The sequence below is a fragment of the Callorhinchus milii genome, unplaced genomic scaffold (assembly GCF_018977255.1).
Source record: "Callorhinchus milii isolate IMCB2004 unplaced genomic scaffold, IMCB_Cmil_1.0 Scaffold5, whole genome shotgun sequence".
In the NCBI taxonomy this organism is placed as follows: domain Eukaryota; kingdom Metazoa; phylum Chordata; class Chondrichthyes; order Chimaeriformes; family Callorhinchidae; genus Callorhinchus; species Callorhinchus milii.
Window position 1 is genome coordinate 46,556,633 of NW_024704746.1, and position 11,935 is coordinate 46,568,567.

General features: G+C 43.1%; 1 protein-coding gene across 2 annotated transcripts in view; it reads left to right on the plus strand.

Annotated features, from left to right (window-relative positions):
* Window positions 1-4,061, plus strand: part of wnk1b (WNK lysine deficient protein kinase 1b) — a 102,878-nt gene extending 98,817 nt beyond the window's left edge. For both annotated transcript variants that reach the window (XM_042335025.1, XM_007894706.2), the window contains one exon: window positions 316-4,061. In XM_042335025.1, coding sequence (XP_042190959.1) covers window positions 316-642 — 327 coding nt within the window. In that variant the 3' untranslated portion in view covers window positions 643-4,061. The remainder of the gene's footprint in view (window positions 1-315) is intronic.
* Window positions 4,062-11,935: the final 7,874 nt, after the last annotated feature.

Here is an 11,935-nt window from a genome sequence, read left to right on the forward strand (position 1 = left end):
GGTTTATACTTTTGTCTGTGTGATACTCAAATTACCAATTTCACTTATAAACTTCCATTTTAGAAGGGCCATTAGTGATGCTTCATGGAGGAGATGCATTTTGCTTGAATAAATGGGGTGGAGGGTTAAGGAGAATTCTCCAATCATGTGATAGGGACATTAACCATTAACTGACTCCTTCGTGACTGAGGTAGGAAAAATGGAGACACAACTCATCTTAATGTGGAGAATTGAGTGTACTGATTATTGAATGTTTGTAGTAATTCAAATATGAAAATTGCTACCCAATTAAAACTATGTTGATACATTTCACAGACAATGCCAAGGAAGTATTCAGCACCAGGGCATCTCTGTGTCTCCATGACTAACTCTGTGGGAGGTCCTTCCATTTCGGCTGCCTCAGTCAGTTCTTTGGGACCTTATGGCAAGACTCCCATCTGCCACCCGTATGGTTATCCTGGAGGACCTTACAGTGCCCAGTGGACTGGAGCACCACCCCAGCAGCAACCAGGCATTATTCAACCTTCACCAGGCCTCGGTCAGTTTCCGGCAGTTGGAGCCACTTCACTACAGAGCTTTCCTTTGGGCACTTTGCAGAAATCTGTCAGCAACCCCTCTGGATCCAATCTTAGGACAACGTAGATACACAGCTCCAGTTTTGGACTAGCGTGATCAATGGACTGCATGGAATTCAAGGTTAAAAGGCCTCTACTGATGTTGTTGGGGATAGGTCATAGAGCTTTAAAGCATACAAGTGGCTGACACTGCTTTTATATTCACAGCATCATTTGAGAGCTATTTTACTAGTTCTATTTCAAACAGCGTTCCGTGCGGACATGTATTTAACCATCAGTTTTTGATGTTGAAACACTGTGATATATAAATGTTGTTGGACAACAGTAGTTAAAAGTGGATTTAGAGGGTTTAAAATTTAAAAAGACAAAAAAACTAAAGCTAGCTATAATCCATACTTATCAGAGACACTTTAACTTCATTTGTTACTTCATTGTATTAGGTAAATAAATGTGAATGTAAAATTGTATAAATGTACTTGAAGACCTGTTTTCCCAGTATGCTTGCTGGATTCATAGTGCCTTGTATTGTGCTTCTGACTTGTCTGCAGGAAAGCACTTAGTGTCCCCAGCAGAGGAGAGAGGAAGAGAGCAGGTGAAGGTGGAGTTGTGGTAGAGTGGCTCACTCGTACGTACCTACAACAGAGCTTTTGTTGTTACCAGTGACTGAAATACATACACCAGTCTGTAAATCTGCCCCAATCTTTGTCTTTCACTGCCTCCCAAGTGGCAGTCTTTTAATTTCTAAAAGATGGAGTTGCTTATGACCAAATTAGGAATGATTGGAGTTTTGTTGTGCAGATCCAGATTCAGGGGCAGGATTGTGAGAGGTTGCAGCAAATGCTGTTGCTTCCACAAAGGCATTGACAGTGGTGTACAGTCATCAGGTCCCAAACTGTTTATGCCCATAAAACGTTGTTTGTAGTACAAATAAGTGAGACTGAAATAAGTTTCACCTTTCCCCAAGAACTCTTTTGAGTTTCTTTGTCAAAAATCAGTGGCGGTGTGTCTACCATGAATAATTCTGGTTGTGATTCTTAATTCCAATTTACTATAGTTTCTGCAGTGACCTTATTCTGAAATGTCATTATTTATACTAATAAACATTTTGTCTGGTCGTTGGATGTTTTGTTCAATGAGGCTATCAGAAGTCTTACAAGCCGGCAGAGGAAAATGTTTTCAACCTGAATACTTGAGAAATGTGAAAAACAGTTGCTAGTTTTATTTTCACAGTTATTTTACAATCGTTCCCTGAAAGATCTTTCAGAAACTCCTGTTTTTTTCAATAGAAAGAAACTATTATATTGATCCAAACGATCCAACTATTAAATTGATCAATAATTTTTGTCCATTAGTGACAATATTAGCGCAAATACTTAAATTTAAATAAAAGTTATAATTTAAGACCTCAGTGATTTGTAACATAAGTTTCTTCCATTTCTTACATTACTCTCCAATCTTTCTGGGTATATTTTTTTCACTGACTGAAAGGGAAAGTTGATTCAGATATTAGTGATTGTTTCTTTTAACTACCCTAACCTGAGATTCTGTCTCTCCTTCCCCTTCCCTTCCCTCCTCTTCTTTATGGTTAATGATTCCACCCAAGCCACGTGAGTTTATTTTTTGTTTAATCTGGCGTTTGCAAAAGATTAACTTATGAAAAATCCGGTGTGGGAACATTTTTATAGCAGTTTTCACTGATGTAGAGACAGCGAACAAATGGACAAGTGTGACTGGAAACATTTGGAGTAGAGATTACATGAAAAAGAGATTTAAGTTCTCTAACCGAAAAAAAGAACTGTTAAAAGCCTGCATACAGTTATTGAAAAATGTAGGTCAGCACTTTATTTTATTTAGTTCTTTTTAAAATAAAAGATTACGAAGGTTGTGCCATTCAGAAGATAAGAATTTTCGTTGTAGGTGAACGGTTTAGTTCTACTGTGATTTCTTGCAAGAATTCACACAATGAAAGAATTTCTATATAGCATTTAATACAGACCGTTTCTGAAATGTGAGCCTTAAACAATTTTGAATGGAGCTGGGATGTTTAAAAGTTGAAGTTACAGAAATCGATGAACATTTGCAAGTTTGTTCTTGTTAAAATGCCCTAAAGGTTGGCAAAGCATGCATTTGAAAGAGAATGTCATATGTGTAAAACTGGCCATTATGAAGAACAGGCTTCTGTCTTTCACAAGGCTTTGTTTTAAGAAAGCATTATTGTGTAATTTGGTTGAAAGTGTAATGGTGTTTTCTGTGTGACCTGCTGGGGGTTTTATTTTGTTTTAGCAGATAGGCATGATAATGATGAACCTTTTATTTTTCTTTCTGTTTTTGCTTCCCTTTTAATGCGATTTGAACTGGTACGGGACCCTTTTTTTGTAGCAGCTGCTTTCACGGTATCTCTCCCGCCCTGTGCTTTGTGACACTTGTTCTGTTGTGGATTCCTTTCTTTAAAATAAAAGGAAAAAGAAGAGGAAGAAAAAAAGCAAGTACTGCAATCAGTATTACTACTTAGACTGCAATAAGCTGTGAAAAGTCCACGCAAAAACATTGCATTTTTGCATTAGATTAGTAAATTTCATTAGATTTAAGTTGGGTTACCTGCCCTTGAAATATCCCAGGTGTTCTGTGAACTTAATGCTGTTTGCATGGGGCTCGAGAGAAAACCCATGAAAATGCTTAACTGATATTTATCTGCATTTAGTTTTCCATCCCACCCTCCTTCCAATTACCCACCCCCCCAAAGCCCTGCAATGGAGATGGATGCAGAATTGATATGCAATAATTTGTGCTGGGACGCCTGTTGGAGATATGCTGTTAGTTCACTTATCGTTTGTTTTTGGTTCCTGTTCATATACAGGCCGACAGTTACTGAGTTTCAGTATACGTATGCTACTCTTGTGCATTGGGATGCATATTTTGTTTATGCAGTTGGTATGCTCTGGTTGTGCTGCTCTGTAGTTACGAATTGACACCATTCAATGTCGTTGAAGGATCGAAGACAAAAAGCAGCTGGTCTTGATTATTTCAAACTTGGATGCAGCACAGTTATCTTCTCTCCTGCCCCCCCCCCACCTCCCTCCCCCCTCTTTTCTAGCTCATTAATAACGTGCAAAAAGCTGGATCCATTTTGCCATTTCCCTCCTGTGGAAAACAAAACAAAATGTACAAATGTTATGAATGCTACTGACCTGGTGTTAAATTATTTTGTGTAATACTCTTTGATACCTTTTCCCCCACCCCACAAACTGCGATCTTGAGATGACTGACTTTTCTGTTGCTCTGGAGTTCAGTGACTGTCTTGAAGATCTTTCATTATTTAACATTATACACTGTAAAGAAATGTGGGGATCATTTGCAACATGAATGGTATGTTTGCACTAAATAAGGGTGTTGAGCTTCATGTAAGATTGCGCTTTGCGCTGAAATTTGTTACTTTCTTTGTAGATTATTAACTGAAATCATTCAAATAAAAATGATCAAAATCTGGTTACAGACCTGTCTGTTTTTTGTGCTCAAATGTCTACCCAACTGGAAAACCTTAATTTCTGTTGTTAATAAGTCGATTTAATTTTGGTGGTGACCACTGACTTGCTGATGGAACTCTGGTATTTTACCAAATGCGAAGAACCCAAACACCTGAGTGCTGGAAGTCTGTTCTGCCAGTCTTTCACATGACTGAACATATTCTGCCAATTACTTACCAAACTAACAGTTGGGAGGGGGAGGGAAGACTTGTTCATTTGAAAGATGTGAAAGCAACCATCCCTCCTAAAGGGGAGGTAAGCGAGAATGCTTGTGCCTGAGCTTGCTCCAATGTGAAGTGCTTGGCAACAGAATGTTGAAATCGAGTCAAACTACTGTGGATGGCTGGTAGTCCAGTTTCTGAGCCGGACGTATCTGCAGTACTTCAGGATATTGCTCATGGCAGACCAGCTAACCTAGCCCATTGACACAAGGTCAGGAATTCTTCCCACTTAAGGCTTTGGCTTGCAGGGTTAACAGGAGCTATCTTTTGGGCCATCAGCAGGAAACTTGATAGATAGTGCTTGCAATGGCAAGCAATGGAGTTTGTTGGTTCAACTCCAGAAGTACCCAAAAGCACCCTCTGGGGCCTCTTAAACCTCGGCTCTTACCAACCTGTACCAAACACTTCCTGGAATTAGGTTCTGGAAGGATTTTTACCTTGATTTTCTCTCTGGGAAAAATTAACGCACCTCATTCGGTGGCGTGCATCTGTGGAACTCTCGGGTTTGGATACTCTTAAGGGTGGTGATGAGTTTCTGCATATAACTGATGCCCAGCTGACCTAAAAATATTTAAACTATTCAACAAATCCTCTGTGTCACATCACTTCCGTGTGCCAGTTTTCAAAACTCGGCAGAGGGTACGACAGGGTGAGCTGTAAACGGAGTGAGGTGGGAACTGAAATATTTAGTAAAGGAATTGGGTGAGAATGGGAATTCAGTGCAGAGGGGGAACGAGGTGCTAATCAATAAAAATAGGTAAATAAATAAGGGTTCTAAAATAAACAATTATTAAAGAACGGGCACTTCAACTTCTGTGAGTATGGCAGGACAGCTGCAGCCTCACTTCAGTTGTCTGTGCTGAATACCGGTGAGGGTGATGACCTCGGGGGAGAGTGCAGTCTAAAACAAACCCAGGGCACCGGAGGGCAAATAACTGCACGGGGCTCAGTAAAATGTAGCAGATGTGAGTCTTGCATGATGCCAGGGAGCATGTAGGTGTTGAAAAGGAGAGGACGAAGGAAGCACCTGTAAAAGATGGACGGGTTGCACCTGAACAGGGCTGATACCAACGTCCTGTTCTGTGGGTGAGCGTTTAAACTTAATTTGGCAGGGGGAGGGGAACCAGGATGTAGCATCCGAGAGGAGAAACAAGGTGGACTAGGAGAGACGAGCAGCATTGGAATCCAGAAAGAGGAGGGATCAGATGGGGGAGAAATGCAAAACAGACTAAAGTGGTTTTGGAGCATGTGCATAAATGCACGAAGTGTACCAAATAAGGTTGGTGAATGGCAGGCATAAGTTGCCACATGGGATTATGGTATAGTGGCAATAAAGCATACCTGGCTCAAACGAGAACAGGAATGGGAGTTTTAACATTCCTGACTACAATGTATTCAGGAAGGATAGGGAAGGGAAAAAGGAGGGGGGAGGCAATATTGATCAAAGACACAGTTACAGCCCCGGAATGGGATAATGTGCTAGAGGGTTCAAAGACAGGATCTGTTTGGTTAGAGTTAAAGAGCAGAAAAGGAGCTGTTATGCTGCTAGGTTTATACAATAGAGTGAGCCCTCCTCAGGCAAAACTGAGATCAAAGTAGAATCGCCTCTGCTAAGCTCTATACCTCTCACGCACCCCAACATTGTCCATCAGCCCCAAGCACACAGGACTGCCCCTCCTCCATCAGTGTGACATTTCCAATGTCCCAGAATTCACATTCATATTGCTAATTCTCTGAAAAGGGGGAGGCTTCACTATGGAGCTTACATCCAGAGAGGAGACGATTCTGGCTGGTGTTTGAGATTTAAACCGAAGTGTGAGAGTTGACTCGACAGTTTAAAAACCCTTTCCACCATCCAATCTCCTTTCTGCACATTTTGCAGTTGGGTTCAAGTCTGAATGGTTTATCATGCCAAAATATCTCACTTGAATTCGACAAGCTATTCATTCAAATGAGCCCCGGAGGACGGAAGAGAGCAGAATAATACCTCTGTAACCGGAGGAATCTCATGGGAGCACCACAAGGAAGGGTTTAATCTTTGTTTAACCATCGTGTCAGAGTTGAGACCAGCAGCTCAGTGGTGTGATGTAAGAGCAGTTGAACTTGTGCACATCTCGCATCATTGCTGTAAGTTTCTATTGGTGCAGTTATTGTGACAAAATGTCTTATTGCTGTCTCTTTCCCCTTCACCCCTTTCTTCCTCCTTCCTCCCCTGACTATGCTGAGGTATGGGACATCACTCATTCTTTTTACTTGGGCCTGGACAGTGAGTGTCTGTAGATTCTGCATCCAACCGTTAGGGTGTTTCACAGTTAAGCCTCGACCATCGTCACAGTCCTTATCCATTGTCCATTCACAGATGCACTTTCCACCAGGATTGACCGACAGTGATTGTTTCAGTAGCCCAGGAGATCGCTACCAAAGGGCTTCTGCAAACTAACACAGGTAACCATCATGTGGAGGTGAGGGTTCTATGATGAATCACAACGCAAGAGGCCCATTGTTTGAATTTTAAAAAAAGGAGAACTTTGAGCAGTGAGGTGAGAAGTGCATCACTTCGCTTATGTGCAAATATTCAGTCTCCACATTCCTCCATCTACTTCCTCCAAAAACTCTCTAAAAAAGTGAACAGCCATAATTATGCTCCTTATTAGCAGAAAGGCAGCTGCAGTGAAATACAAAACTCCATCTATTTAAATTCATATCGCATGTTGTGTACTTAAGCTCCACTTTAAAACTATTTATTTGTTTAACACTCTATCTCTCTGCCTCTGCCCTCATCTCTGAGACCACTGCTGTCAGATGGATTGTCTGACTGACATCAAGTCCTGGATGAGACCCAACTTTCTCTAGTTGAACTTTGACAGGACGGTGGTCTTCCTGCTTGGCTCCCATCAACACCTCCACACATCGGCATCAGTACTCGTGGATGCACCCTCCACCTCACTGAGCCAGTAAAGATGATATTGGTGCCTCGTTTGCTCATCAACGATAATTTAAACCCCACATCGGTGCCATGGTCCGTTCAGCCTTTTCCCACCTCTGCAACATTGCTTGCCTATGCCACCACCTTTCACTTCAGGCTGCTGAGATCTTCATCCATTCTTTTGTCAAGTCCAGGCTTGACTATGCAAACTCCCTACTTGCCGGTCTTCCCAACTCTTCCCACAGATTGCAGATTATTTTAATTCTGCAGCTCGGAATCTCTCCCGCACCAAACTCCATGAGCCGGTTGTCCCCATTCTCACTTGGCTTCACTGGCTCCCCACCCCCCCAGAGGATTGAGTCCAAGAGTCCAAGATTCTTCTTATCTCCATGGTCTTGCTCATTTATTTGTAGTATTTATTTTTATTTATTATTTCAGCTTTTCTGCCTCAGCCTCCTTCAAGGCCCGTTTCAAGACCTTCCTTTTTGCCCAAGCCTTCGATCATATTCCCTCTTCCACCCGCCTTGCTTTTCATCCTTCTCTGAGTTTGAGTATAAACCCCTCATTGTCGAGCTCCTTGGGATATTTTCCCAACGTGAAAGGCACTCCTCCCCACCTCTAGGATGCTACCCTGCACAATACAAATGCAAGTTGTTGTGGTCTGCTTTTACCGTACCAACCTGTCCACTCCCTCTACTCCTCGGGCACTGGTCTGCTCTCCGGCCCCCAACCTGCCCGCTCTACCATCGCTGATCGGGCCTTCAGATTTTCTGCTCCCACTCTCTGGCACTCCATACTAGAGTCCCTTCACTTCGCCCCTCTCTTGCCTCCTTCAAGTGCCTTCGGCCATTCTCCCACCCATGTCTTCCTTGATTCCAAACCCCTGCTTGGTTGCAAACCCTTGACTGTGCAGCATCTTGGGGCATCCCCTACATGAAAGGTGCTATCTAAATGTAATTTGTTGTTAATTGTTATTATTCTGCCCATGTGAAAGGTGCTATCTAAATGCTATTATTGTTGCTATTCCTTAATAAATTCACTTTGGGTAACAAGTTTGGTTCAACACTCATTGCTAGTTTTTGTGTGTTATCAAAGGTACAGTATATATATAGTACTGTGTTCCACACAGTGACCTATGCGCTGGAAGCTAGTCAAGGAATTTAAATAGAATTAAGTAGACAGAACTGAAACAGACCATTCGTCCCAACTGGTCAATGATGGTCTTTATGCTCCACATGATGTTTGACCTCCTTCTATTTTCCTTTTCCCCTCTATTCCCTTCTCCCTCATGTATGCTTTATGTATTGTAGGATTCCAGCCAGAAACTGGAATCTAGCTTGAGGGTTATGGGGGAAGAGAGGGCAGGTGAGTGGTGTGATCCAGAAGTACTGCCACATATCTCTGCTCCGAGAATGACTCTAGCACAGGTCTGGAGCTTGCTCACCTGCTGAACAATGGTGTAAGGTTCACCACACAAGGAAGAAAAGGAGAGACAAACATTTTGCTTTTTGAAAGAAATTCAAAAATAAATAAAATAAAAAATTCCCCTCTCTCGGTTTCCTCATTCCACTCTCCACCCTCTACCTCAGGCAGCAGGATGGGGAGAAAAGCTCCCCCTGATCTGGGGGTAAGTGGCTGCCTGTCACTCTGCAGTAGTCGTCCATTTTCCACCCCTCCCCGCCCCTCCCCTGGCAATGCAGAGGTTAGTATGTTGAGCTGGTGTGAGATACTGAACACGTACATCGCTCTATCATTGGCCACTATTTGGGTACTCTGCTGACCTCTGGTTTTGCAGAACAGAGTAATATTAGGGGCAGGTGCACATCCACCAGTTGCTTGCTGACTGTCTAGAGAGATAGAATCGTGTACTTCAGCACTGGCTTATGATATGCAAGTGGACTATTTTTTCTCCACTTTGTACATTAACCCCACGTAATGTCAACAGTGCCCTGTCATGCAGTGCCAACACCTTTTGCTTTTTCTGCCAGTTTACTAACATCGTCGCAGACCCTTTAATCCCACTGTAGCACATTTCCTCCCTTTGTTCTGTATTTATCACTATTAATTGAGGGGTGAGCGAGGTAGAGAAGTGCACATTAATTGCTTCATATTTTTAAATACCGGCCATAGGAACATATTAATTTTTATATCATGTTGAATCCTGGAGTGATGGCCTGCTATGATCATTCCCAGTCTTGTACATCTTTATTTTCCCATTGACAGAGAATCTAATCCCTTCTTTCAGTTCCCAACCTGTTATTTGCTTTTTGAACACAAGTCGCCTGAAGTAATGCAGCTTCCACAGCGAGCATCAGTGACTATAACTCTACTGCAATAAAACATTTGATACAATTGAGCTAAAAATCCTCTTCGTTCTTAACTGTATTCTGCTTTATGACCACTAGATGTCCTCTGTAGCCCATCTTTTTCACTGAGGCTGATAAGATGAAGAGGTGACCTGATAAGAGATGTTGAAGGGTTAGAGGAGATGAATAGGAGTCAATTATTTGCACGGCTTTGAGAGTCCGGAACAAATTTACAATAATCAGCAAAGGAATTAAAGGGGTGATTTAAAATAATCCTTTACACAAAGGAAGGTTGGAATGTGGTATTCTCTGCGGTAAACTGTTGTTGATGCAGAGTGCATACATTTAAAATGGCAATAGATTGATGTAAAAGGGGAATATATTAAGGTTTGGGAACTGAGGAGTTATTTTCATTGGAACTCTCGTGTAGAGAAAAGTAACAGCAGTTACTCGATGGGCTTCATCTGACAGCATCAGCATCCAAGGCTGCACTCTCCACCTCTCAAAGCCAATCAGGAACCTCGGGGTTCTGTTCGACCCTGAGCTGCCTTTCTCCCCCATATCCGCGCCACAACTGGCACCGCCTTCCATCACCTCTGGAATGTCGCCAGACTACGGCACTACTTTACCCCTCACGCTGCTGAAACTCTGGTCCACGCCTTCATCACCTCAAGGCTGGACTATGGGAACTCTCTCCTCGTCGGCCTTCCCGGCACCTCCCTCCACAAGCTGCAGGTCATTCAGAACTCTACAGCTCGTGTACTGTCCCGCACCAGGCTTCGGGACCACATCACTCCCACCCTCGCTCGCCTCCACTGGCTCCCCATCCCCCAGAGGATCGAATTCAAGATCCTCATCCTCACCTACAAGGCCATTCACGGCCTTGCCCCCTACCTACCCGCCCATACCCTCCGTTCCTCTGGCTCCGGTCTGCTCCACATCCCCCGCCCCAACCGCCCTACTATCAGTGGCCAGGCCTTCAGCCTCTCAGCCCCTAGGCTCTGGAACTCTATCCCACAGTGCCTTCGCCTTGCCTCCTCCCTTTCCTCCTTCAAGGCCGGTCTCAAGACCTTTCTCTTTGACCGTGCCTTCAGCTCCCCTCTCGACTCTCTACCCCCTCCTCGCTCCCTCCCTTCCCTCCCCTGACCATTTCCCCCCTGCTCGGGTCCTGACCCAACTGTACAGCGCCTTGGGACGTCCTCCCGACGTGAAAGGCGCTCAATAAGTGGAATCTTGTTGTTGTTGTTGTTGTTCATAGCCTGTTTCTGTGCTGTGATATTCTGTCGTGTACAGCTTTGAGACATGCTCTGGTTTGTGAAAGGCGCTGTATAAACGTAAATTGTTATCATCGAAGTACAATATTGAGACATCTTCATTGATAAATATAGAAGAAAGGCTATTACAAGCAGTATTGGCCCAAAAGTAGAGTCCTGGCCTTGGAATGATATTGGACTTGGTTCAAACTCCGCACAAGATCATTGATTGCAAACTCTTAAAAGAAATGGAATTTGAAGATTTACTTCCTGTTTATTTGAATTGTCCAATTGATCAATTAACAGCTCTTCTCAGGTACGTCTCCTTGGTCACATCAGGGGGTGGTTGTTCACTTTACTCTGACCCTCAGTACTACAGCCTCATTTAACCCACTCTTTGTTCCTTTGACACACACTTCTCATCTTCAGTCAACTTTCTCTCTCTTGATCACACAGCTCTTCCAATCAACAAACAGTCACAGTCCTTTCTTTGTCCAAACTGGCTTCCCAATCACAATTTAAACTTACTACTGAAATGTGGCAGGAATTCCTATGATGTTAGTCAACTTTCTGGAAGATTTTAAGCGTAGCCACATTAGCTGCGTATTTTAATATAGGCTCAATGCTGTGCTTAAGCAGCATAAGGAATTCCTTACATGATTATTATCTGCCTCTTTTTCGGGCTGGGTCTTTTAAATTAACGTTCAGTTCTGACCAACCAATTTGAGGTAAGTTCCGTTTGATCTGAAATAGTATGAGATCATACCTTTTCTCTGCAATTTTATTTTGAGATAAATAGTTTCTAAGGCACTGTAAAACTATTTACCTGTATAGAATACAGGCTTGTGATATTTCTAGCACAAGAAAATGTTACGTGTTTACGAAGTACAATCCATAAAATGTCTCATCGGTGCCCTCGATGGGCTGTGTGAGGGGAGAACAGCTCTCAGACAGTCAAGAAGTAGAACGTGTGCTGTAGGATTTTATTTTCTGCTCTCATGGCAGACGCACTTGTTTTCCCCTTGTTTTGACTGCAGCAGCGGCCAACCGCTGGCCGGGGAGGACATTCACCAGGGAGGGAGGGAGCGAAGGTTGGAAATGGTCGTGGGCCAGATAAAATCACCCCCCAT